The sequence below is a fragment of the Saimiri boliviensis genome, chromosome 17, assembly GCF_048565385.1.
Source record: "Saimiri boliviensis isolate mSaiBol1 chromosome 17, mSaiBol1.pri, whole genome shotgun sequence".
Taxonomy (NCBI): Eukaryota; Metazoa; Chordata; class Mammalia; order Primates; family Cebidae; genus Saimiri; species Saimiri boliviensis.
In genome coordinates, this window is record NC_133465.1 from 20,610,135 (window position 1) to 20,634,644 (window position 24,510).

At 44.4% G+C, this 24,510-nt stretch overlaps 1 protein-coding gene and 1 pseudogene across 3 annotated transcripts in view; both read right to left on the reverse strand.

Moving 5' to 3' along the window:
- Window positions 1–24,510, reverse strand: part of VPS53 (VPS53 subunit of GARP complex) — a 176,595-nt gene that overhangs the window by 149,850 nt on the left and 2,235 nt on the right. For all 3 annotated transcript variants that reach the window (XR_012514579.1, XM_039476537.2, XM_003929324.4), the window contains exons 2-4: window positions 23,820–23,900; window positions 11,007–11,056; window positions 8,879–8,945 (exon numbers count right to left, since the gene is read on the reverse strand). Coding sequence is in view for 2 of the 3 variants with exons in the window: in XM_039476537.2 (XP_039332471.1) it covers window positions 8,879–8,945; window positions 11,007–11,056; window positions 23,820–23,900 (198 nt within the window). In the remaining variant the exon portion in view is untranslated. The remainder of the gene's footprint in view (window positions 1–8,878; window positions 8,946–11,006; window positions 11,057–23,819; window positions 23,901–24,510) is intronic.
- Window positions 44–5,728, reverse strand: LOC141581813 (aldo-keto reductase family 1 member B1 pseudogene; annotated as a pseudogene).

A 24,510-nucleotide genomic window follows, 5' to 3' on the forward strand; every position in this document is an offset into this window, starting at 1 on the left:
GCTCTGAATCCACCCCATTCCGCCTTTTCATCACAACCTGAATGAAGACACAGAAAGCATGTCTGGCAAATCTGCTCATGATAAAATGGGGAGGTCATCTAAATTCCCAAACGTCTTGATGGAATAAACAATAAATAGAGGTAGAGAACGTTTAAATGAAGTTCGTATGAAAAGAGACCTGGGACAGCACTGGCCCACAGATGTGGGCCTTTGCAGTGTTTGTGAAAAACACTAAGCCAACAGTTAAAAATTGTGAGAGTCACATAAAAATCTGAACTTCCGGCTTCTCTTGAAAAACTGATAGATTTGGCAATTCCAGGTCTGCATTCAGATGTGACAACTGGTTAGAATTAATTTGTGGCTATCCCCTTACGACAGGGCATTCATTCCCCTGGCAAATTTATTTGGATGCATACTAGCCTGCTTAAGCCATTTAGGTGACTTTCTTAGTTCTGTGGCCATCTGTTTGCAACTTTTGACCTGGCGGTTTCAGGTGACTGCCAACTCAATAGAAGCGAATCATATTATATAGCTGCCAAAAATCTCACCAAATCCAAGGTAATGGAAGAACAGTGTCTAAAGCTGGTGGCCCTTAACTTTGGAAGAGTCACAGACTCCTTAGAAAATCTAGAAAAATCAGTAAGTTTTCCTCCCAGAAATATGTCTAGACGTACAAAAATTTACAGTTAATTTCAGGGAGTTGACAGACACTCTGAACCCCAGCCTCTAAGTTAATGGCCTCTGCCTAGAACAAGGAGGTAAACTGTCTCAGTGCATGTTCACACATAAGGTCTACCCCTGGGAATCACATTCCAAGAGGGATGCTGACAAACAGCTATCAAGAGCAAGAATGACAATGGGTCTGGAAATTACATTACAAAGATGAGGAAACTAAGAATGGTTAGCCTAGAAAAGGGAACACTTAGGAATATAGTATCCATTTTCAATTTCAGAAGTTGTAGCAAGGAAAAGGGATTAGGCTTACACCCCTCCGGCTGGCAGAACTAAGACCAACGAGAAGTTACAATGAAGTCTATTTCACTATTTCAGTTCAGTCTAAGAAAGAAGTTTCTCACAACCAAAGCTACAGAAAACCTAATTAGTCTGTCCTGTGGACCAATACAATAGTCAGCTCCACATCACTGAAAGGATCCAAACTCTGCAGGATAATGAAATGTCAGAGACAGAATACAAAGGATTCCTGAACTGGGTGGAAGATTTTACTCTAATTATCTAAACCTTCTTCCAAACTGAAGGAGTGAGCAGAGCTGGAGATGGCAATACAGCAAACCCTCCTTATCAGCAGTTTCACTTTCTGAGGTTTTAGTTACCTGTGGTCCAAATATATTAAATGGAAAATTCCAGAAATAGACAATTAGTAAATTTTAAATTATGCGCCCTTCTGACTAGTGTGATAAAATCTTGCACTACCCAATTCTGTCCTGACCAGGTCATGGGTCATCCTTCACCCAGTATGGCAACGCTGAATACAGCGCCTGTCTCAGTCACTCAGCAGCCATCTCAGCTACTGGATACAGCTCCAATCACAAGAGCAGTGATGCTGGCATACAGTCACCATCGTGCTACTTTGCTTGCAGTTACTGTGGTTAATCTCTTACTGTGCCTGATGTGTATGCTAAAATGTATCACAGGTGTGGACATATAGGAAAAAATACAGCATATATAGTGCTTGCTCCTTTCTAGGTTTCAGGCATCCACTGGGGGTTTTGGAATGTATCCCCCCAGGTAAGAGGGGATGACTTGTAATAATTCTCTTCTCCCAAATCTTACTCGTGTTCTAATCAAAGAAACAGTTATGCCGCAGCCCTCCACTCAAGAGACAGAAACTCGGTAGCTGACGTCTCCTATGATTCTGAGAGCTTACTGACAACTGGTCAACATTTGGCCATGCTTGAAATTTCATATTGCCAGCTTTTTCTTCCTCTAACTCGCTCCTGTATTCACCTCTCTTTCTACCCACATTCAAACCATCCAATTTAATTCTTGGGAAGCTGCATAAATGTCAAAGCATATCACATCATGTACTTGTTGAACTGACTCACCCACAAAATTTCAAACATGTGGGCATTTAATTAAAGCTTCTTACTGATGATTTCAACAGAGAAAAATGGACATGATGCAGTGCCATGTAACTTTGTAAGAGCGTCACCGTCTGGTTAGAAGAGGTCACAGACTAGACCAGTTCAAGCTGGTCCACACAGGAGGTGGTCAAAAAGTAAAGACTCTCCAGACATTAGCAGAATATTAACGAAGCTGCCAGTATTTCAGAAACTTCAAGAAGCTCAAGAAATGACCTATATAATTATGTTTTCAATATTTAAATCATTCCTTATCTCCAAATAATTTTTGAGTCAAAAACACTGCTTTTCCAAAAGAACTTTTCTGCTAAAAACGTCATTTAAGACACCATGAATATGAAGTAAACACTTTCCCCTTATTTACAGATTAAGAAGGACATCTAGACCGGGCACAGTGGCTCATATCTCAGCACTTTGGGAGGCCAAGGCAGGAGGATCACTTGAGGCCAGAAGTTCAAGACCAGCCTAGGCAACACAGCAAGAACCCATCTCTACAAAAAATAAAAAGTAACTATGTGTGTTGGCACATGCCTCTAGTCCTAGCTACCTAGGAGGCTAAGGTGGGAGGATCACTTGGGCCCAGGGGTTCAAGGTTACAGTGAACAATTATTGCACCATTGCACTCCAGAGCAACAGAGCAAGACCCTGTCCCTAAAAAAAAATTATAAAATTAAAAAGCAGCACATCAGTTCTGATTACACACAATCAAGATTAAATCTGTAAAAGGAAAACTCCTTCTATCCATACTGCCATTCCCTTCTGAGTGTGCTTCAGAAGCTCAGGAAATGACTTCTGAAAGCAAACTTTTCTTCTGTTCCAGGGAGGACGGGAACGTGAAGCCTCTTGACCTATAAAACTCAGTATTTTGGAACATCCGTAATTCTACCAAGTCCGTGCCAGTCTAATACACTCCTTTTAGCAAACCACCAGCCACTCAGGGCTGGAGAGCAAGGCTTTCATCCCTAGGAGTTGACAAGGACAGGACTCAAGAGCTCCCTGGGAGGGGGGGAAAAAGTCTCTACTTCAGTTTGCATTACAAACTGCTGGAAAACACAGATGGAGGCATGACAGGAAAAGCAATTATTTCTTCTGGGCTTCCTTTCTGTCTGGATTCTAAGGAGATGAATACAAAATTCCATCACAGATTGAAATGCTATCTAAACATTCTTGAAAATGTGGTCTTGCTCTCTGAAATATGACCTGCTGGGCTGCGGCAACCTGTAACCTATTAATACGGGATGGTGGAGAATGCCAACTGTCTAGCAGGCTGTCTAATTCTGGGTCCGACTCTGCAATACTCTAGTTTACAAGAGTCCAGAACCACAGGTTGGAACATAAATAACTACAAGATATACATCTATTATACACAACATGACCCAACAAAAAATGCTGATGACTCATTCACTATTTTCACATTCTTGAAATGTTAACTATCTAAGACTCCTGTATTTTAAGATTTCTAGTGAGCCATTCCAAATGTAGGCTGAATCACACTGAGCAGCAGTGTTGTTATTCCAAACAGTAGTAAGTTGGGACTATTTAAAAAAAAACAAATTTTAAATCACTTTTAAGGAACACCCAGTTGCTGATCAAAATGTTTTTATGATAAAATGTTATTTATAATTAATAAACAATCTTTTTTTTTTTTTAAACTCACAAAAGCACTTTTTATTTGAGGCAAAGAGAAGTCTTGCTGAGAGGGTTACAGTTCCAAGCGATCAAAACTCAGCTGTTAGCGGCACCATTTTGACCTGGCAGATTTTGCTTCTCTTTGGTCAGAAAAGGGTATTCAGGTTGTAGTTGGGGAAACTACTGGGGAGTAGGGCAAAAAGAAGGGCAAAGCAAACTGGAAGAGACTTCAACTCTACTGACAGCCCTCGCCAGATCCAACATCAAGCTAGACATGCTCTCACTGGCCACTCTATAAGTTGCTGTCCCACTGCTGAATGACACAGGCTATACTACATTTGCAAGGGAAAAAATGAGGCAGGAAACACAGGTATAGGTCACTTATGGACGAGCAGGCATCCACAGCTTCAAAACTCTTTATGGAAGGGGTAATCCTTGTGGGAGGTACAGCTCACCAAGGCACAGACTCTCCAGTTTCTGTTGTAGCCGAGTAAGGTGGTCATATCCTGGCTGCTCAGTTCAAAGTCAAAGACCTTAAAGTTCTCAGCAATGCATTCTGGTGTCACAGACTTGGGGATCACCAAGTTCCTCTGCATGGGGAACCGGATCAGCACCTGGGCTGTAGTTTTATTGTGCTTGTCTGCGATCACCTTGATCCTGGGATCCTCCAGGAGGAAAGGGTCCTCGGGCTTGGCCCAGAGCCTGTTGGGAGAGCCGAGGGGGCTGTAGGCGGTCACCACGATGCCTTTGGACTAGCAGTACTGGATTAGCTTCTTCTGAGTGAGGGAGGGATGGCACTCAATCTGGTTAACTGCAGGCTTATCCTTTAAGCCAGGTTTGTTTAAGATCCTCTCCACCTAGAGATGGTTGAAGCTGGAGATGTCAATAGCTTTCACCAGCCCTTCATCCACCAGCTCTTCCATGGCCGCCCACGTGTCCAGAATGTTGGTGTCACTGGGAATCACGTTGCCCGACTCATCCAATAGGAAAAATTCCTTCCCAGGCTTAAAGCCAGTTGGCCAGTGAATAAGGTAGAGGTCCAGGTAGTCCAGGTTCAGGTCACTGAGCGTCTTCAGGTAGGCTCCTTTCACCAGGCCCTTCTCATGGTACGTACACCACAGCTTGCTGACGATGAAGAGCTCCTCACACTTCACCACCTGCTCCCTGAGATTCTCCTGAATGGCTACCCCCACCTCATTCTCATTGTGGTACACACGGGTACAGTCGATGTGGCAGTACCCAATGTCGATGGCCACCTTCACAGCCTCGGTCACCTGGCCTGGAGGGGACTTCCAGGTGCCCAGCCCGAGGATGGGCATCTTGGCGCCGTTGTTGAGCACAAGGTGGCTGGCCATTGCTGCTGCACTCCCCATACCCCCGCCCAGAACCGCACCAATAAACAATCTTAAGCAGATAAAATATTCAATACAGTTGAATAAAATTTTGTGAGGTTTTGCTGTTGCTTTTGGAGATGGGGTCTCACTCTGTCACCTGGGTCAGAGTACAATGGCACCATTTCAGCTCACTGAAATGTACCACCATACCCAGCTTATTCTTTTACCTTTTTGTAGAGACAGGTATCACTATGTTGCCCAGGCTGGTCTCAATCTCCTGACCTCAAGCAATCCTCCCACCTAGGCATCCCAAAGTGTTGGGATTACAAGTGTGAGCCATTGCACCCAGCTCAGTTGAATAAAATGTTATTCCATGTGGACTATGTGTAGTGAAATATAAAGATAACAAAAGTATAGTTCTCACCTTCACGGAGCTTATAAACATCAAAGGGATGAGACTTGCTCTTTATTAAGTCAAGGGAGACCCCAAAAGCCAAATGAAAGGTATAAGAATAGGGCTGTGGGATTTATGAGAGAAAGGATATCAAGTGATACCGGAATCCATTTTCTCCTCTGTAAAACGAGGGGAGTGGCCCAGATGAGTTTCGAATCTTTTCTAGTTCAAAATTCTGATTCCTTGGTGCATTCAGATGAGGTAAACAGAAAATATCATCAAAAAACTAGTATCTGAGCTGGCCCTTGGATGGGTAAGATTTGGAAATGCAGCTGCTGAAAGAAATAGGAGAAAAAGCATTTCAAGCACAAAGCAGTATGGAAGCACAGGCCCCCAGAGAGCACAGTCTTCAGCACAGACAGAACACAACGGACAGCCATGCTGGTAGAGCACGAAGTCTTCAGTATAGACAGAACACAACGGGAGACAAAACCGGAAATGGAGACCAAAATTTTCAATGCCAAGCAAAGGAATCTGGATTTCTTCCTTTTCTTTTCTTTTTTTGAAACAGGGTCTCACTGTGATTCCCAGGCTGGAGTGCAGTGGTGCAATCACGGCTCACTGCAGCCACGAATTCCTTGATTCCGTTGATCTTCCCACCTCAGCCTTCTAGTAGCTGGGACTACAGGCACAGGCCACCACCATGCCCAGCTAATTTTGTACTGTTTGTAGAGGTGGGGCTTCGTCATGTTGCCCAGCCTGGTCTTGACTCCTGGGATCACGTGATCTCCCTGCCTTGGCCTCTCAAAGTGTTGGGATTGCAGGTGTGAGCCATCACGCCTGGCCTTGGATTTCATTTGGTAGCCAGAGCTGATGAGGTGTCTGAAGAGCCAGACAACACAATCAAACATCTATCAGGAAACTGAAGCAGCAGAATGCAGCTGGAATGCTTGAAGCTACCCTGTCACTCATTATGACCCCTCCGAAGGCCCCATTACATGGGGCTCATCTGCCAAAGAAGCCAAGCTTCACGAAGCTTACCTCAACAGACAAAAACGAGGACATGAGGACTAAAACTCACGCCAGAGTCCAGAAAACAGGAAGAGTTTCAGGAATCTAATGTGCCTACACACAGATTCTGATGATGACAAGAAGGCCAACTCCTTACAAACAGGCCAAAGGAAACTGGCTATCAAATGGAAAGAGACGATGAAGTGGAAAAAGAAAGTGCTGCCGGGCACGGTGGCCCAAGCCTGTAATCCCAGCACTTTGGTAGGCTGAGGCGGGTGGATCACAAGGTCAAGAGATCGAGACCATCCTGGTCAACATGGTGAAACCCCGTCTCTACTAAAAATACAAAAAATTAGCTGGGCATGGTGGCATATGCCTGTAATCCAAGCTACTCAGGAGGCTGAGGCAGGAGAATTGCCTGAACCCAGGAGGCGGAGGTTGCGGTGAGCCGAGATCGCGCCATTGCACCCCAGCCTGGGTAACAAGAGCGAAACTCCGTCTCAAAAAAAAAAAAAAAAAAAAAAAAGAAAGTGCTATAATGTAGCAAAAACAAACAGACGAGTAAAACTAAAAACTCAAAAGAGGCCGGGCGCGGTGGCTCAAGCCTGTAATCCCAGCACTTTGGGAGGCCGAGGCGGGTGGATCACAAGGTCAAGAGATCGAGACCATCCTGGTCAACATGGTGAAACCCCGTCTCTACTAAAAACACTAAAAATTAGCTGGGCATGGTGGCGTGTGCCTGTAATCCCAGCTACTCAGGAGGCTGACGCAGGAGAATTGCCTGAACCCAGGAGGCGGAGGTTGCGGTGAGCCGAGATCGCGCCATTGCACTCCAGCCTGGGCAACAAGAACGAAACTCCAGCTCAAAAAAAAAAAAAAAAACAAAACTCAAAAGAGACTCCTAACATCTCTAAGCCACTAGCAGAGGAAACAGAAATATCAGAGATCTGGAAATTTCAAGTGGGGATTATACCCTCCTCCCACTCCAAATGTGGGCAGCATCATGAGTATTTTTAGAAATTAGCTGTCCTGGCCGGGCGCGGTGGCTCACACCTGTAATTCCAGCACTTTGGGAGGTGGGTGGATCACAAGGTCAAGAGATCAAGACCATCCTGGTCAACATGGTGAAACCCCATCTCTACTAAAAACACAAAAAATTAGCTGGGCATGGTGGTGCGTGCCTGTAATCCTAGCAACTCAGGAGGCTGAGGCGGGAGAATTGCCTGAACCCAGGAGGCGGAGGTTGCGGTGAGCCGAGATCACACCATTGCACTCCAGCCTGGGTAACAAGAGCGAAATTCTGTCTCAAAAAAAAAAAAAAAAAAAAAAAAAAGAAATTAGCTGTCCTAAAAAATGTCCAAGAGGAGAAATAACAGAACTGAAGCAACTGTAAAGGTACACTCCTGACCTAACTGAATTATCACTGAAAAGGGAGGACTAGACATGGTAAGAGAGGAAGACTAGAAAGGCATGAGCAGCGTCTCTACGATGACAGCAATTTCTGAAATACAATGCCTCCACAGAAGAACAGAATCAAGGAAAAAAGAAAATGGTTGACGGATAACATCTGGCCCCTCAATGATTGAAGAATATCTCCTCCCTAAACACTTGCTTCCCTTCAAACAGCCCTCCTTAACTAGATCCAGTAAGACTTACAAAACTTTTTTTTTTTTTGAGACAGAGTCTCACTCTATCATCCAGGCTGGAGTGCAGTGGTGCAATCTTGGCTCACTGTAACCTCCCTGACCCAGGTTCAAGTGACTCTCACGCCTCCGCTTCCCAAGTAGCCGAGATTACAGGAGCGCACAACCACACCTGGTTAATTTTTGTATTTTTAGTAGAGATAGGGTTTTGCCATGTCGGCGAGGCTGGTCTCGAACTCCTGGCCTCAACTGATCCACCTGCTTCAGCCTCCCAACATGCTGGGATTACAAGAGTGAGCCACTGTGCCAGGTCAACTTGTAAAATTTTTAAATGATTCTTGAGTTAACTGCCTGCTGACAAAGTGAGGTACAAAGAATCATAACTATGTCGGGTTACTATCTTTTGCAGCCACAAAAGTAATATGTAAATGCCAACAACTTAGCTGACAAATGCAGCAACCTCATTTAGCTACAGCCCACAAAATAAGGGAGCTATCCGGCACTAAAGAGAAAGACGAGGAAACTCCAGAGTTCTCATCTGGCCTGCAGGCCCCTGGCCCCGAGTGAGCTGTGCCACAGTATATGATCCTGGTCCAGTGGACACTAAGTGACAGCACAGGGCTGCTCTGGGCGCCTGTTTGCCTGTCCTGTCCTGCCGCGTGTGTGTGAAACCATCAATCAGAAAGTGCGCTGCAAGAAGGCACATCAATGTTTTGGTCATCTGGCTGCTGGGAGAATACATGTAATATGGGGGAATAAGTTACTTACTTGCCGTCCATCCTGCCCCACGTTCGTCTGACCTCTTACAACAGTTCGAATATTGTCATCCAGTCTCCTGGCAAAAAAGTTCAGGGATACAGTCATTCAAATAATCTTTACTCTAGGCTAACCAAAAGAAAAAAAATAACAAATTTATCCACCAGCTTCTGCAAACTGCACCTAATTGTCCCAAAAACCAAACATGTGTGAGTGATATCAGGTAGGAGGGGGGCAGCAATAGCAGTGAGGGAAGCCAAGCCTAGCGCAGACGAATGCCTCGGCTTGTTTCTTTTGTGGTTTTTTTTTTTTTTTTTTTTTTTTTTTTTTTGCAACCTCCACCTCCTGGATCCAATCAATTCTCCTGCCTTAGCCTCCCAAGTAGCTGGGATTACAGGCGCCCACCACCATGTCTGGCTAATTTTTTTTTGTATTTTTAGTAGAGACACGGTTTCACCATGTTGGCCAGGATAGTCTTAAACTCCTGACCTTGTGATCTGCCCACCTCGGCCTCCCAAAGTGCTGGGATTACAGGCATGAGCCACCATGTCTGGCTGCTTCGCCTTGTTTTTAAAAATGGCTTGTTTTACTTAATATTCAGGGCTCTCTAAAAGGAATAATAAAACCTGCAGTATTTTTCATGGAGTAAATCAAGAATGACAAAGTTCCTGAGCCTTTACATGAACACGCCAGAGAACTTAAATTATCTCACGCAAAATCCATTCCTCAGTCCTCATAAGGCAGAAAGAGCCAGGGTGATAGAGGGAATCTTCCCGCTCTGGGCTCTGGTCATGCAATCTATGTCTGAGACAGATCTACGACTCCCAGCTTCTCTTCCCCCATGGCTCACAATGTTTAATCATGGGCCACCACCAAACCCACCAGCAGACCTGACATTGCTAGCTGTTATGTGACCAAGGGATATACATATAAGGCCATCTTCATCTCTAAGCCTTGGGAATACAAAAACGGAAACAAATCCATTGAAAATCTAGTAGAAGGTCGGGCATGGTGGCTCACGTCTGTAAAACCAGTACTTTGGGAGGCCAAGGGGGGCAGATGACTTGAGGCCAGGAGTTCTCAAGACCAGCATGGCCAACACAATGAAACCCTGCCTCTACTAAAAATACAAAAATCAGCCGGGCATGGTGCTACAGGCCTGTAATTCCAGCTATGTGGGTGGCTGAGGCACAAACACTGCTTGAACCTGGGAGGCAGAGGTTACAGTGAGCCAAGATCATGCCACTGCCCTCTAGCCTGGGTGACAGAGCCAGACTCCATCTCAAAAAAAAAAAAAAAAAAAAAAAAAAAAAAAATCTAGTAGATGTGGGAGACTGAGGCAGGCATATCGCTTGAACTCAGAAATTCAAGAACAGCCTAGCCAACAAGGCAAAACCCCATCTCTACAAAAAATACAAAAATTAGCCGGGCGTGGTCGTGTACAACTGTAGTCACAGCTATTCAGGAGGCTGAGGTGGGAGGATCATTTGAGCCCAAGAGTTTGAGGCTACACTGAGCTGTAACTGTACCACTGCACTTCAGACTGGGACACAAAGTAAGACCTCGTCTCAAAAAAATAAAGAAAATCTATTAGAAAAGCTTTTGCCTTCTTCTACAATTACAAAAGCTGTTTTGAATAGACTCTGTCACAGCTTCCTTCCTTTTGTATGAATAACTGAATGAAGACTGGCCAAATTGAGTTCCTTGCCACAAAGTTCATACAGATAAAAGAATTATATGGCCAGGCGAGGTGGCTCACTCTTGTAATCCCAGCACCTTGAGAAGCCAAGGTGGGTAGATCACTTGAGGTCAGGAGTTCGGGACCAGCCTGGCCAACATGATGAAACCCTGACTCTACTAAAAATACAAAATTTGCCAGGCATGGTGGCTCATGCCTATAATCCCAGCTACTTGGGTGGCTGAGGCAGGAGAATCACTTGAACCCAGGAGGTTGAGGTTGCAGTGAACCAAGATCACACCACTGCACTCCATCCTGGGCAATAAGCAAAACTTCGTCTCAAAAAACTAAATAAATATAAAATTTTTAAAAATTGTATTACCATCTATGGCAAACTTGAGATTTCAGTGCTCTCATGGAATACTTTTCATTAATTATTAACAATCATACAATGTTACTCACCTTATTTTCAGCCTAATTTTGTTCACGACTTCGTCTATGTTTGCCAGAGACTACAATAAAGAAGAAAGAGTACCCAGCTGTTAGTTTACTTCCTGGAATTCCTTTCACAGGAAAGTGATAAGCTGCAACCGCTACTTATGAAATCTCAAGAAATGTAATCACATAGTATGACTTTTGCTTTTTAAAAAAAAAAAAAATAGTAAAGCAGTAGTTTGAAGCTACTGCCAAATCCAGACTAGCCCCTATTTTTTGTAAATAAAGTTTTATTGGAACACAGCCATGCCTATTTCCTTACATATTGTCTACGGCTGCTTTTGAACTACAATTGCAGAGTTAGGTAGTTGTGAAAGGCATTGTATAGGCCACAAAGCCTAAAATATTTACTATCTGGACCTTTAGGGAAAAGTTTGCTGACCCATGGTATGTATGATTGTGACAAATTCATAAAATAAAACACAGCAGGCCGGGCGCAGTGGCTCAAGCCTGTAATCCCAGCACTTTGGGAGGCCGAGGCGGGTGGATCACAAGGTCGAGAGATCAAGACCATCCTGGTCAACATGGTGAAACCCCGTCTCTACTAAAAGTGCAAAAAATTAGCTGGGCATGGTGGTGCGTGCCTGTAATCCCAGCTACTCAGGAGGCTGAGGCAGGAGAATTGCCTGAACCCAGGAGGCGGAGGTTGCGGTGAGCCGAGATCGCGCCATTGCACTCCAGCCTGGGTAACAAGGGCGAAACTCCGTCTCAAAAAAATAAAATAAAATAAAATAAAATAAAATAAAATAAAATAAAATAAAACAAAACACAGCAACAAAAACGAATGAACTACCATAGCACACAACAACATGGATAAACATTACTAACATAATGGAGCACGAAGCAAGCCAGATGCAAGAGTATATAGGATACGATTTCACTTACATAATAGGAAACCAGGTGAAATTTTTCTCTTGTCTTAGAAGCTGGGACACTGGTTATCTCTGGGGGAAGGCAGTGATAGTAAAGAGGCAGGAAAGGCCTTTGAAGTTTTTTTTTTGTTTTTTTTTTGAGACGGAGTCTCACTCTGTAACCAAGCCTGAAGCGCAGTGGTGTGATCTCAGCTCAGTGCAACCTCTGCTTCCTGAGTCCCAGTTTAAGCAATTCTCCTGCCTCAGCCTCGGGGGTAGCTGGGACTACAGGCACATGCCACCATGCCCAGCTTATTTTTATATTTTTAGTAGAGACACAGTTTCACCATGTTGGCCAGGCTAGTCTTGAACTACTGACCTCGTGATCCACCCACCTCGGCCTCCCAAAGTGCTGGGATTACAGGCATGAGCCATCGTGTCTGGCCAGATTTTTTTAAATGTTTCATTTCTTGATCTGGGTGGTAGTTACCGGCTGTATTTATTCTATGAAAATTCATCAAGTTGTACACCTAAGATTGGTGTACTCCTCTGTATTGTTATACTTCAATAAATACATAAATTTATTTTTGAGGATATAGAGCCATTAGAAAAAAGTCTAGAAGGATACATATTAGTTGTAATCTATTAGTAGTTGCAGCGTTAGTAGCTATAATCTATCAACTCTGTATTGCACTAAGGGATTTCAAATTTTTCTTCTCTCTGCCTGTATTTTATAATTATTGACTATGTACTACTACTGTGACTATAATAAAGCTTTTTTATTATAACGACAATTAAAGGGATCACGTCTGACCTTAAGAGATGAGAAAATGTGAGGAAATGGTGCCCCCTACTGGATGAGAGGAGGTACAATTTTATAGTACCATTTTAATTCAAGTTTTCAAAATACAATTTAATAAATCCTCTCTCTCCCTTAACAGATATTTTATCTCAGAAGGAATTGAGGATAGTGCAGGAAATACTCTTATAAATTGCTCCTGGCTACCTCTTCTGGGAGGAGAAGGCCAGGTGCCTTCAAGGGGCAGATCTGGTAAGAGAAATGGGCCAGGAGTGTTTGAGACTTCCAACTGGGTCATCACAGCTCATGTTACTGTTCTGACCAAGCCAACGGTTACTCAGAATTTTCAGAAATCCAAGAACAGCTTGAGGTTAAAATGAATATCAAGCTGGGCGTGATGGCTCATGCCTGTAGTCCTAGCACTTTGAGAAGTTAAGGTGGGAGTATCACTTAAATCCAGGAATTCAAGACCAGCCTGGTCAAAACTCTGAGACATTATCTATTCAAAAAATAAAAAAGTTAGCTAGGTACAGTGGCATGTGCCTATAGTCCCACGTACTCAGGAGGCTGAGGTGGAAGGATCACTTGAGCCCAGAAGGTTGAGGCTGCAGTGAGCCATGATTGCACCACTGCACTCTCGCCTGGGCAAAGCGGCAAGACACTAACACAACAAAAACAACAACAACAACAACAAAAACATGAATCCCAGAAAAGATAAATTACTTTAATTGAGGAATCCAATTCACTTGAACTCAATCTAATCCAATTCTGTCAAGTCCGTTACTTCAAAAAACAAAAAAACAAAAAAAACTGGGTATAACATAAATCACTGCTGTGTTAAAAGTAACTTAGTTGTCCCTGTGTTAACAGTAGCTGAAGTCTGGCCCAACCCTGCCACTACTAACTTGCTGGAAGGCAAGCTGATGTACCACTCTGAGTTTGTTTCCTCATATGCAAAATGGCATAGTAGCTCCTGCCTTACCCGTCTCTGCTGGAACCCACACTTTAGAAAAAAAAAGAAAATTGTCTTTTGGTATTTAAAAAAAACCTGTTCAAAAATGTATCAGGAAACCTGGGTGAAGGATAGCCATGAATTTTTTTGTACTATTCTTGTACCTTTTGAGAAAACAGCAGATTATACCAAAAATTTTAAAAATCTGTATTCAATTTAAAATAGGTAAAACATATACACGACCAAAAATCTGGATAAAGGAAGGTATGGAGTGAAAAGCGGGGCTTCCTCTCACCCTGCCCTGCCCATTCCCATAGCTCTCTTTCCCAGAGGCAGTGGTTCTGAGCCACTTTCTTCTCTACCTTCTGGTAGATAATCTGTGTATTAAAAGCACAACCAGGCCGGGCGCGCTGGCTCAAGCCTGTAATCCCAGCACTTTGGGAGGCCGAGGCGGGTGGATCACAAGGTCAAGAGATCAAGACCATCCTGGTCAACATGGTGAAACCCCGTCTCTACTAAAAATACTAAAAATTAGCTGGGCATGGTGGCGCATGCCTGTAATCCCAGCTACTCAGGAGGCTGAGGCAGGAGAATTGCCTGAACCCAGGAGACGGAGGTTGCGGTGAGCCGAGATCGCGCCATTGCACTCCAGCCTGGGTAACAAGAGCGAAACTCCGTCTCAAAAAAAAAAAAAAAAAAAAAAAAAAAAAGCATTCCATGGCATGCTTTCTTCACTGAACAATGTAACTTGGAGGTCATCCCACATGAGCAAATACTGATTTTTGGTGGGACAGTAACCACTCCTTAAATGTAATAATCCTCAGACATGAAGGTCTTAAGCCATAACAGTTTTTCTAAGAATAATCTAAAATATTTATGCAGTCAGATGTTCAACTGCAATGACAGGGCAAAAACTTGGGAGTTCACCTAACTGCCTATTAACAGGAAAGTCAAATAAATCAGGCCGTATTTATTTGACAGACCTTTATGCCACCATGAGAGATGCTCGTCAGACAGGCTACGAAATAACAAAGATTGCTTATGATACCTTGCTAACGACAAGAAAGTATTTTTATTATCATTTTATGATAGCAAATATTTTTATAATATCAAATGGCCTACCTTTAAGACGGCAGCTCACTGTCACCTGGGCTGGAGTGCGTTGTGCAATCATAGCTCACTGTAACCTCAAATGCCTCCCAGCCTCCTCAGTGGCTAGGAACACAGGTACGTACTAATTTTGTTATTTGTGTCTGGCTAATTTTATTTTTTTTTATAGAGACAGGGTGAGACAGGGTCTTGCTATCTTGCCCAAGCTGATCTTGAATTCCTGGCCTCAAGCAATGCCCCCACTTTGGCCTCCCAAAGCACTGGGATTACAGATATGAGGCAGCACACCTGGCTCCATAATATCATTTTCAAAATATCATTAATACAGCTATTATAAAGAACAGAGGCCAGGTGTGGAGGCTTACATCTGTCCTTTGGAAGGCTGAGGTGGGTGGACTGCTTGAGCCCAAGAGTTAAGAGACCAATCTGAGGCCGGGCGCGGTGGCTCAAGCTTGTAATCCCAGCACTTTGGGAGGCCGAGGCGGGTGGATCACGAGGTCGAGAGATCGAGACCATCCTGGTCAACATGGTGAAACCCCGTCTCTACTAAAAATACAAAAAATTAGCTGGGCATGGTGGCACGTGCCTGTAATCCCAGCTACTCAGGAGGCTGAGGCAGGAGAATTGCCTGAACCCAGGAGGCGGAGGTTGCGGTGAGCCGAGATCGCGCCATTGCACTCCAGCCTGGGTAACAAGAGCGAAACTCCGTCTCAAAAAAAAAAAAAAAAAAAAAAAAGAGACCAATCTGGGCAACATGGTGAAACTCCATCTCTACAAAAAAATAGAAAAATTAGCCAGGTGTGGTGGCACACACCTGTAGTACAAGCTACTTATGAGACTGAGGTGAGAAGATTGATTGAGCCTGGGAGTTCCAGGGCACAGTGAGCTGTGATGGTGCCACTGCACTATACCCTAAGTAACAGAGTGAGAATCTCAAAAAATAAAATTTTTAGAAAAAGAAAAGAAATATTCTAAAGTTATAATATTTGATTGTTAGGTGGCCCTTGGGTGACTATTTTCCCTTTATTTCCAAACCTGTCAGGAAGGCAAAAGGGAAAGCATGCTAGCATTTAATGTGAGTCTCTTAGGCAACAATTCTAGCACTTTTCCAAAATTATTTCCCTTAATCCCTCTGCCATGTGAGGCACACTATTCTCCTGTTCAATGTTAAGATTGGGAAGTATGGCTGGGCACGATGGCTCATGCCTGAAATCCCAGCACTTTGGGAGGCTGAGGTGGGCAGATCACAAGGTCAGGAGTTTGAGACCAGCCTGACCAAAATGGTGACACTGTCTCTACTAAAAATACAAAAGTTAGCCAGGCGTGGTGGCGCGCACCTGTAATCTCAGCTACTCAGGAGGCTGAGACAGGAGAATTGACAAGAACAGTGGTGTGAGCCAAGATCACACCACTGCACTCCAGCCTGGGTGACAGCGAGACTCTTATCTAAAAAAAAAAAAAAAAAAAAAAAGGGAAATATGTAGGCTCACGCCTGTAATCCCAACACTTTGGGAGGCCGAGGTGGGTGGGTCACCTAAGCTCAGGAGTTCGAGACCAGCCTGGGCAACATGGCAAAACCCTGTCTCTACCAAAAACACAAAAAAATTAGCTGAGTGTGGTGGCACACACCTGTGGTCCCAGGTACTCAGGAAGCTGAGGTAGGAGGATCACTTGAGCCTGGGAGGCAGAGGTCGCAGTGAGCCGAGATCACAACATTGCACTCCAACCTGGGTGACAGAGTGGGAATCTGTCTCAAATTAAAAAACAAAACAAACAAACAAAAAAAAAACAGACTAGGAAATACTCTGAAAGGACAGGTGCTTTGCCGGAAGCTGCAGAGACAAGTCATTCTTTCGTCTCCATCATCTGCCTCTAACGCAATGGTTCCCGACCTCATTTTCCCACACCCCAAACACCCACTCCCTCACAGCTCAGTGTCTCACTACAGCAGCAATCCTCACCAGGGTTGAGGGCCAATCCTGGAGTTGGGAAAAGCCCCATGGGAATCCACACTGGCTGGACGGTGGGGTTTATCCTGCTTTGAGAATCACTCATCAGGTTTAGTTATAATGTGGTTGTACAGTTTTAGCTGTTTAATTTTTAAATGTTTTAGTTATTGAAAAATATTTCCTGATTATAAGGGTAATTCTTCACAAGTACAGTGAGTGAGCTGTAACTGAAAATAAGTCATCTGTACATACAGGAGAGTATGACCACAATCAGAATTCTTGCATATTGCCTTCTACTGTTTTATGAAAATATATTGCCATACAAAAATGAAGTGGGAAAAGCAATTTGACATCTTTTCTATCATTTTCATTTTTTTAAGACAGGATCTCATTCTATCGCCCAGGCTGGAGGGCAGTAGCATGATCTCAGCTGACTGCAACTTCCACCTCCCAGGCTCAAGCAATCCTCCTGCCTCAGTGATCTACCCACCTTGGTCTCCCAAAGTGCTGGGATGACAGCTCACAGCCGAGAGCCATTGTGCCTCAACTTGTTTTTTGTTTTTTTTTCCTCTTAACAATACAGATCCAGAGCATTTTGGGAGTCACTAAAAACTCTTTAGAAACATCCCCATAGAACTCTTTTCTCAAACTTCCTAATTATGTTAGTTTTATATTAGTTTTTTTTTTTTTTTTTTGAGACGGAGTTTCGCTCTTGTTGCCCAGGCTGGAGTGCAATGGCGCGATCTCGGCTCACCGCAACCTCCGCCTCCTGGGCTCAGGCAATTCTCCTGCCTCAGCCTCCTAAGTAGCTGGGATTACAGGCACGTGCCACCATGCCCAGCTAGTTTTTTGTATTTTTAGTAGAGACGGGGTTTCACCATGTTGACCAGAATGGTCTCGATCTCTCGACCTCGTGATCCACCCACCTCGGCCTCCCAAAGTGCTGGGATTACAGGCTTGAGCCACCGCGCCCGGCTATATTAGTTTTTTATAAATTTCACTTAGTTTCCTCTAATCAAAATTCCAAATGATAAGACTTCATTTACTATTAGGAGATTTAAAAGGTTTTCCTTTTTTAGATGGGAGTCTCACTCTGTCACCTGGGACTGGAGTGCAATTGTGTGATCTCAGCTCACTGCAACCTCCGCCTCCTGGGTTCACACAATTCTCTCACCTCAGCCTCCTGAGTAGCTGTGATAACAGACCACAGCGGCTGACTTTTTGCATTTTTAGTAGAGACGGGGTTTCACTATGTTGGCCAGGCTGCTCTCAAAATCCTGACCTAGTGATCCGTCCGCCTCCCTCCCAAAGTGCTGAGATTACAGGTGTGAGCCACCGCGCCCAGTCCCTGGAGATTAAAAAGATTTTCTACACCACTGTCACCAAACCCGGCTACTATTCAAAGCCCCACAGGCACGCTGCTGCATGCAAAATCCCAAGCTCCTCTCAGACCTGGCCTGGTGAAAGAGAAATGGAGGAATCCATTCCAGTCCACTCGACAGCCTCTGGACAACCACAGACACGTAAGTACTTGCCCCGCACAGCAGTACTTGCCCCGCACAGCACTATATTCTCACCCTCCTTAGAGGAACACTAAATTCATTTTTGATACACTAAAATCTACTTCAAACAGTCTAAACTCATAATTTACAGGTGTTTACTGTAGGCCATGAGGTATACAGATGTTTTTTGCCCAAGATGTAACAACAGTTAAATTATAAGCTATGTCGCTACTTTCTACTACCTTTTCATTAAGATCCATGGAAATCTGTCTTAGTGGATGACCTGCTTAAGTGTGACTGAAACTAGAAAAGTAAACATAGCCCTGTGTCATCAATTTTCTGAGTTACTCTAAGAAATTTAACTACACATTATCATATACATGGGGCATAATTAGACAAGACACAGAACTGAATCTGCGGAACAAAAACATCTTGAGTTTTCAGTGGTTTAAAAAGCAAACCACTTTTTGGCCGGGCGCAGTGGCTCAAGCCTGTAATCCCAGCACTTTGGGAGGCCAATGCGGGTGGATCACGAGGTCAAGAGATCGAGACCAACCTGGTCAACATGGTGAAACCCTGTCTCTACTAAAAATACAAAAAATTAGCTGGGCATGGTGGCGCGTGCCTGTAATCCCAGCTACTTAGGAGGCTGAGGCAGGAGAATTGCCTGAACCCAGGAGGCGGAGGTTGCGGTGAGCCGAGATCGTGCCATTGCACTCCAGCCTGGGTAACAAGAGCGAAACTCCTCAAAAAAAAAAAAAAAAAAAAAAATTCCCAGCACTTTGGGAGGCCGAGGCGGGTGGATCACAAGGTCAAGAGATCGAGACCAGCCTGGTCAACAGGGTGAAACCCCGTCTCTACTAAAAATACAAAAAATTAGCTGGGCATCGTGGCGTGTGCCTGTAATCCCAGCTACTCAGGAGGCTGAGGCAGGGAATTGCCTGAACCCAGGAGGCGGAGGTTGCGGTGAGCCGAGATCGCGCCATTGCACTCCAGCCTGGGTAACAAGAGTGAAACTCCGTCTCAAAAAAAAAAAAAAAAAAAAAAGCAAACACAGCACATACACAAAGATCACAAAAGGTGAGAACCTTGTGGTTCCTACATAATTTTCAAATCTAACACTTATTTTTGTTTTGGTGAACCAGCAACTACTATCTTTATTCTAGCTATTCCAAAATGTCCATCTCCAGCTAATTCCTAAAATTCCCCTTTCATACAAAATGATGAGCTACAAGGGCTTTTTGTGAAATCTCAAAAAAGACAATCACACAGTATATCATTTTTAAACTTTATTTTAAAAATCAGTATGTCCATTTTAAAAAGTTTAGAAGGATACGCCAAGATATTAGCAACGATGGGGATTATGAGCTCCACACTCAAATATCCAACTACTTTTTCCACCTGGGTGATCTGAGTATGTCCAATATTGGGCTCACCCTTACACTCCACTGCAGCCCTACTTGCCACTGAAACCTGCTCTTTCTCCTTACACTCAGTATTGGGTAAAGCTTAAAGCTGCCAATGCTCACCCGGCCAGCCAAATATGGCAACCAGAAACCAAAGTTCAAAATCCTTAACTTACAGCCAGGCACAGTGGCTCAAATCTGTAATCCCAACACTCTGATAGGATGAGGCAGGAGGGTGGCATGAGGCCAAGAATTCAAGACCAGCCTGTGCAACACAGCAAGGCCCAGTCTATACAAAAAATTTAAAAATCAGCCAGGTGTGGTAACACACCTGTAGTGCCAGCTACTGAGGAGGGTGAAGTGGGAGGATTGCTTGAGTCCAAGAATCTGAGGCTGCAGTGAGCTATGATTGTGCCACTGCACTCCAGCCTGGGCAAGAGAGCAAAACCCCCATCTCGAAAAAAAAGAAAAAAAATAGTAACTTGGCCTATAGTGCTCAGCTAAACGCCATTTCCTCAAGGGAGTAAGCCTTTCTAATCATCATGCCCAAGTAAGGCCCTGGGTTCAGCTGTCACTGCATGTGGCATGCTTCCTTCATGGCAATGCTACCACATTTAAGCCGAGTGTTCTTACCTTTCTGTGCCTTGTTATTCTCACTGTAAAACAAGAACAGTAACAAGGTGGAGAGTGTATCACTGTTTAGTGCCTAGAATAGTGCCAGGTACAGAGGAAGCATCTAGTTAAGATTATGTAAGACCAACTAACAAATAATAATTAAAAATTATACAAGCAGGCCGGGTGCGGTGGCTCAGCCTGTAATCCCAGCACTTTGGGAGGCCGAGGCGGGTGGATCACGAGGTCGAGAGATCGAGACCATCCCGGTCAACATGGTGAAACCCCGTCTCTACTAAAAATACAAAAAAATTAGCTGGGCATGGTGGCGTGTACCTGTAATCCCAGCTACTCAGGAGGCTGAGGCAGGAGAATTGCCTGAACCCAGGAGGTGGAGGTTGCGGTGAGCCGAGATCGCTCCATTGCACTCCAGCCTGGGTAACAAGAGCGAAACTCCGTCTCAAAAAAAAAAAAAAAAAAAAAAAATTATACAAGCAAGGCATTGTAACATTATAATTTACCTATAATCTGTTAACTGTGTGACTGCCAATTAAGAGAGACCGTGGAGTCTATGTTGGTAGGGACCATATCTGTCTTGCTCACTGTTCTACCCCAAATTTCTTATAAAGCTAGGTAGAGTTGGTGTTTTTGGAACTGAATGAATCAATGAGTGAATTCTGGATTCTCCATGAGCCACCACCTTCATCCCCTCAGGTACCAAACTGCATGACCTTGGTCCCCTCTGTAGCTCTTAGATCTAGTTCGCTCCACCCAACAGCTTTCTTCGAGCCTTGTCATCTCTTTCCGGCCACCTCTGCATGGGTCTCCCTCCTGCAGTCTCTCCCCACCTCCATGCCTTGCTCATTCTCCAAACGGCTGCCAGATGGAATTTTAAAATGTGAATGTGCTCCAGTCATTATCTCGTCAAAAGTCCTTCAATGAATAGGCCCTGCCTACAGCAGCAATCTCCAGAGAGGATGCCTGCATCCCCAAGGGGGCTGCCATACTGTCCCTTAGGGTGTGAGAAGAAAATACTGAAACCTCTGTTTTTTTTTTTTTTAACCTATACAGCAAATACCACTGAAGCCTAATTTATTTAAGATTGGTATTAGACTATGTACATAATATTCTGGGGATACAAGCTTAAAATTTATCACAGTGAAAATCAGTTCTGTGAAAAAGTAGGTGCAGTGGCTCATGCCTATAATCTCAGCACTTTGAGAGGCCAAGGCAGGAGGATCACATTAGCTCAGGAGTTTGAGACCAGCCTGGGCTATGTAGAGAGATCTCATCTCTACTTAAAAAAAAAAAATTAGCTGCATGTAGTGACGTGCGTCAGTAGTCCTAGCTGCTCAGAAGGCCAATGTGGGAGGAATGCTAGAGCTCAGGAGTTCAAGGCTGCAGTGAACTGTGATTGTGCCACTGCACTCCAGGCTGGGCAAAATAGTTAAGACCCTGTTTCAAAAAGAAAAAAAAGGAAGAAAGAAAAAATGTATTTCACTGAGAGGCATGTGGTAAGCCTAGAGGACACAGGCCCTCCAGCATCCTGCTCCCCAACTCAGCCTCACCCCTGTGAGTCTCTGTTTACTGAGCACACCTCGTGTTTCCTGCTTGTGGGCCTCGGTCCTATGATGAGAAGGGCCTTCCTTCCCTCGCCATCCTGGAAGACTTACCTGGCTTCCTGCTCTGCGTAGAACACCGTTCTGCCAGACTGCTGCAAGCTTGACCCCTTCGTGCCCACCAGGTCTCAGCTTAGAGGGCACCACTCACAGAGAGCTTCCCGCTAAGCTCCGGTATTTAAAGGACCCCGCCCAAGCATCATGCTCTAACCCAGAACCTGCTTGGTGTCAGGGCCATCATATTTAACCATTTCTTGTATATTTGTTGATGGATTTCTTGTCTTCCTCCCTACACTAGACTCCATGAGACCAGGACAGTATCTGTCATGTTTACATTTCTCCCTGGTTTCTAAAAATAGTACCTGACACTCGGTAGATACTTAATAAATGACTAAGTTTTACTAAATGAATACGTGAATGAATCCCTCTAAGTTTTACTAAATGAATATGTGAATGAATCCCTCAAGCTTGGCAGAGGCCACCTCCACCTCCTCTCTGAAGTTTTGATTTTCCCTGGAAGAACTGGTCTTTCTTTCCTTACCATAGTGCCCCATCCTCAAGGCATTCACCCGAATCACCCACCCCTTGAGGGCATGAACTGGATCTTACTCATCTCTGTATCCTCAGCACCTGGCACAGTGACTGAGAACACGGGACAGGCACCTACTGAACAACTGCTGACTGAATATACAAAAACTAAGCAGGACTCTCGCTGCCCTTCTCCCAACTTGGCTACTTCCAATTCGGGTCTACTTCTCACCCAACACCCAGAAACCAAAGTTGTAAGATAATCCATCTATACAGGCAAATCACCGGACAAAAAATAGTAAAACATAAAGTCTAAAAATTTATACCTTGAGGCTGAGGTTAGTGGCTCACCCTGTAATCCTGGCATTTTGGGAGGCTGAGGCAGGTGAATCGCCTGAGGTCAGGAGTTCAAGGCCAGTGTGGCCAACACAGCAAAACCCTGTCTCTACTAAAAATACAAAAATTATCTGGGCATGGTGGCGGGTGCCTGTAATCCTAGCTCCTCAGGAGGCAGAGACCTGAACCCGGGCAGCAGAGGTTGCAGTGAGCTGAGACCGCGCCATTGCACTGCAGTCTGAGCAACAAGAGTGAAACTCCGTCTCAAAAAAATAAATAAATAAAAATAAAAATTAACATCTTAGACCAGGCGTGGTGGCTAACGCCTGTAATCCAAACACTTTGGAGGCCAAGGCGGGCGGATCACCTGAGGTCGGGAGTTCAAGACCAGCCTGACCAACATGGTGAAAGCCCATCTTAAAAAAAAAAAAAAAAAAAAAAAATTAGAAAAAATAAATAAACATCTTGAAACAGAGGTGAAAGTGATTTTATGATTCTGGGCTTATCCTGCCTGCCTCATCCCCTCTCTTCCCCACTACATTAAAAATCCTTTCCACTTTACAACAGATCTGGGGGGGACTCTCAAAACATAAGAGTACAGTTATTAGCCGGGCACGGTGGCTCAAGCCTGTAATCCCAGCACTTTGGGAGGCCGAGGCGGGTGGATCACGAGGTCAAGAGATCGAGACTAGCCTGGTCAACATGGTGAAACCCCATCTATACTAAAAATACAAAAAATCAGCTGGGCATGGTGGCGCGTGCCTGTAATCCCAGCTACTCAGGAGGCTGAGGCAGGAGAATTGCCTGAACCCAGGAGGCGGAGGTTGCGGTGAGCTGAGATGGCACCATTGCACTCCAGCCTGGGTAACAAGAGCAAAAACTCCATCTCAAAAAAAAAAAAAAAGAGTACAGTTATTAATAGTATGCTCACTATACGAAGAATTTCATTCTAACAGTTTAATTCACTGCCCCAGGTGGTGATGATGGAGTTTGATCTGAATTTAACTCTCCCTTGTTTACCAAGGGCCTTTAGATGATCTAGTATAACACACCAAGCATAATACTCAGGATGAGCCAGAAGCCACTGAAATGAAGAAAACCTGAAACTGTACTTACTTGCTCTGTTGGGAACAGGGTATTGATATACTCGACAGCATTGAAATCTGCTCGATCTAGAGGGTCCTGGCTTGGAAATACCTACATAGAAAGAGAGAATTATATATAAAAACATGTTGTATACCATAAAAATATATAATTTTGCCAATTAAAAGGAAAATAAATGGCAGGGCATGGTGGCTCAGGCCTGTAACCCCAGCACTCTCGGAGGCTGACGCAGGTGGATCACCTGCGGCCAGGTCTCTACTTAAAATACAAAAACTAGCTGGGCATGGTCGCAGGTGCCTATAATCCCAGCTACTCAGGGGACTGAGGCAGGAGAATCACTTGAACCCAGAAGGTGGAGGCTGCAGTGAGCTGAGATCATGCCACCGCACTCCAGTCTGGGTGACAGAGCAAGATTCTATCTCTAAATAAACAAATAATATTTTAAAAAATATATAAATAAATAAATGTATGTATGTATGTATTTATGTCTGTCTGGGCGGATCACTTGAGCTCAGGAGTTGGCCTGGGCAACATGGTGAAACCACATCGTTACAAAAACAATCAGCTGGGCACAATGGCACACGCCTATTGTAGTCCCGGCTACCTGGGAGGCTGAGGTGGGAGAAGCACCAGAGCCTAGGAGGTTGAGGCTGCAGTGAGCCGAGATTGTACCACTGAACTCCAGCCTGGGTAACAGAGTTAG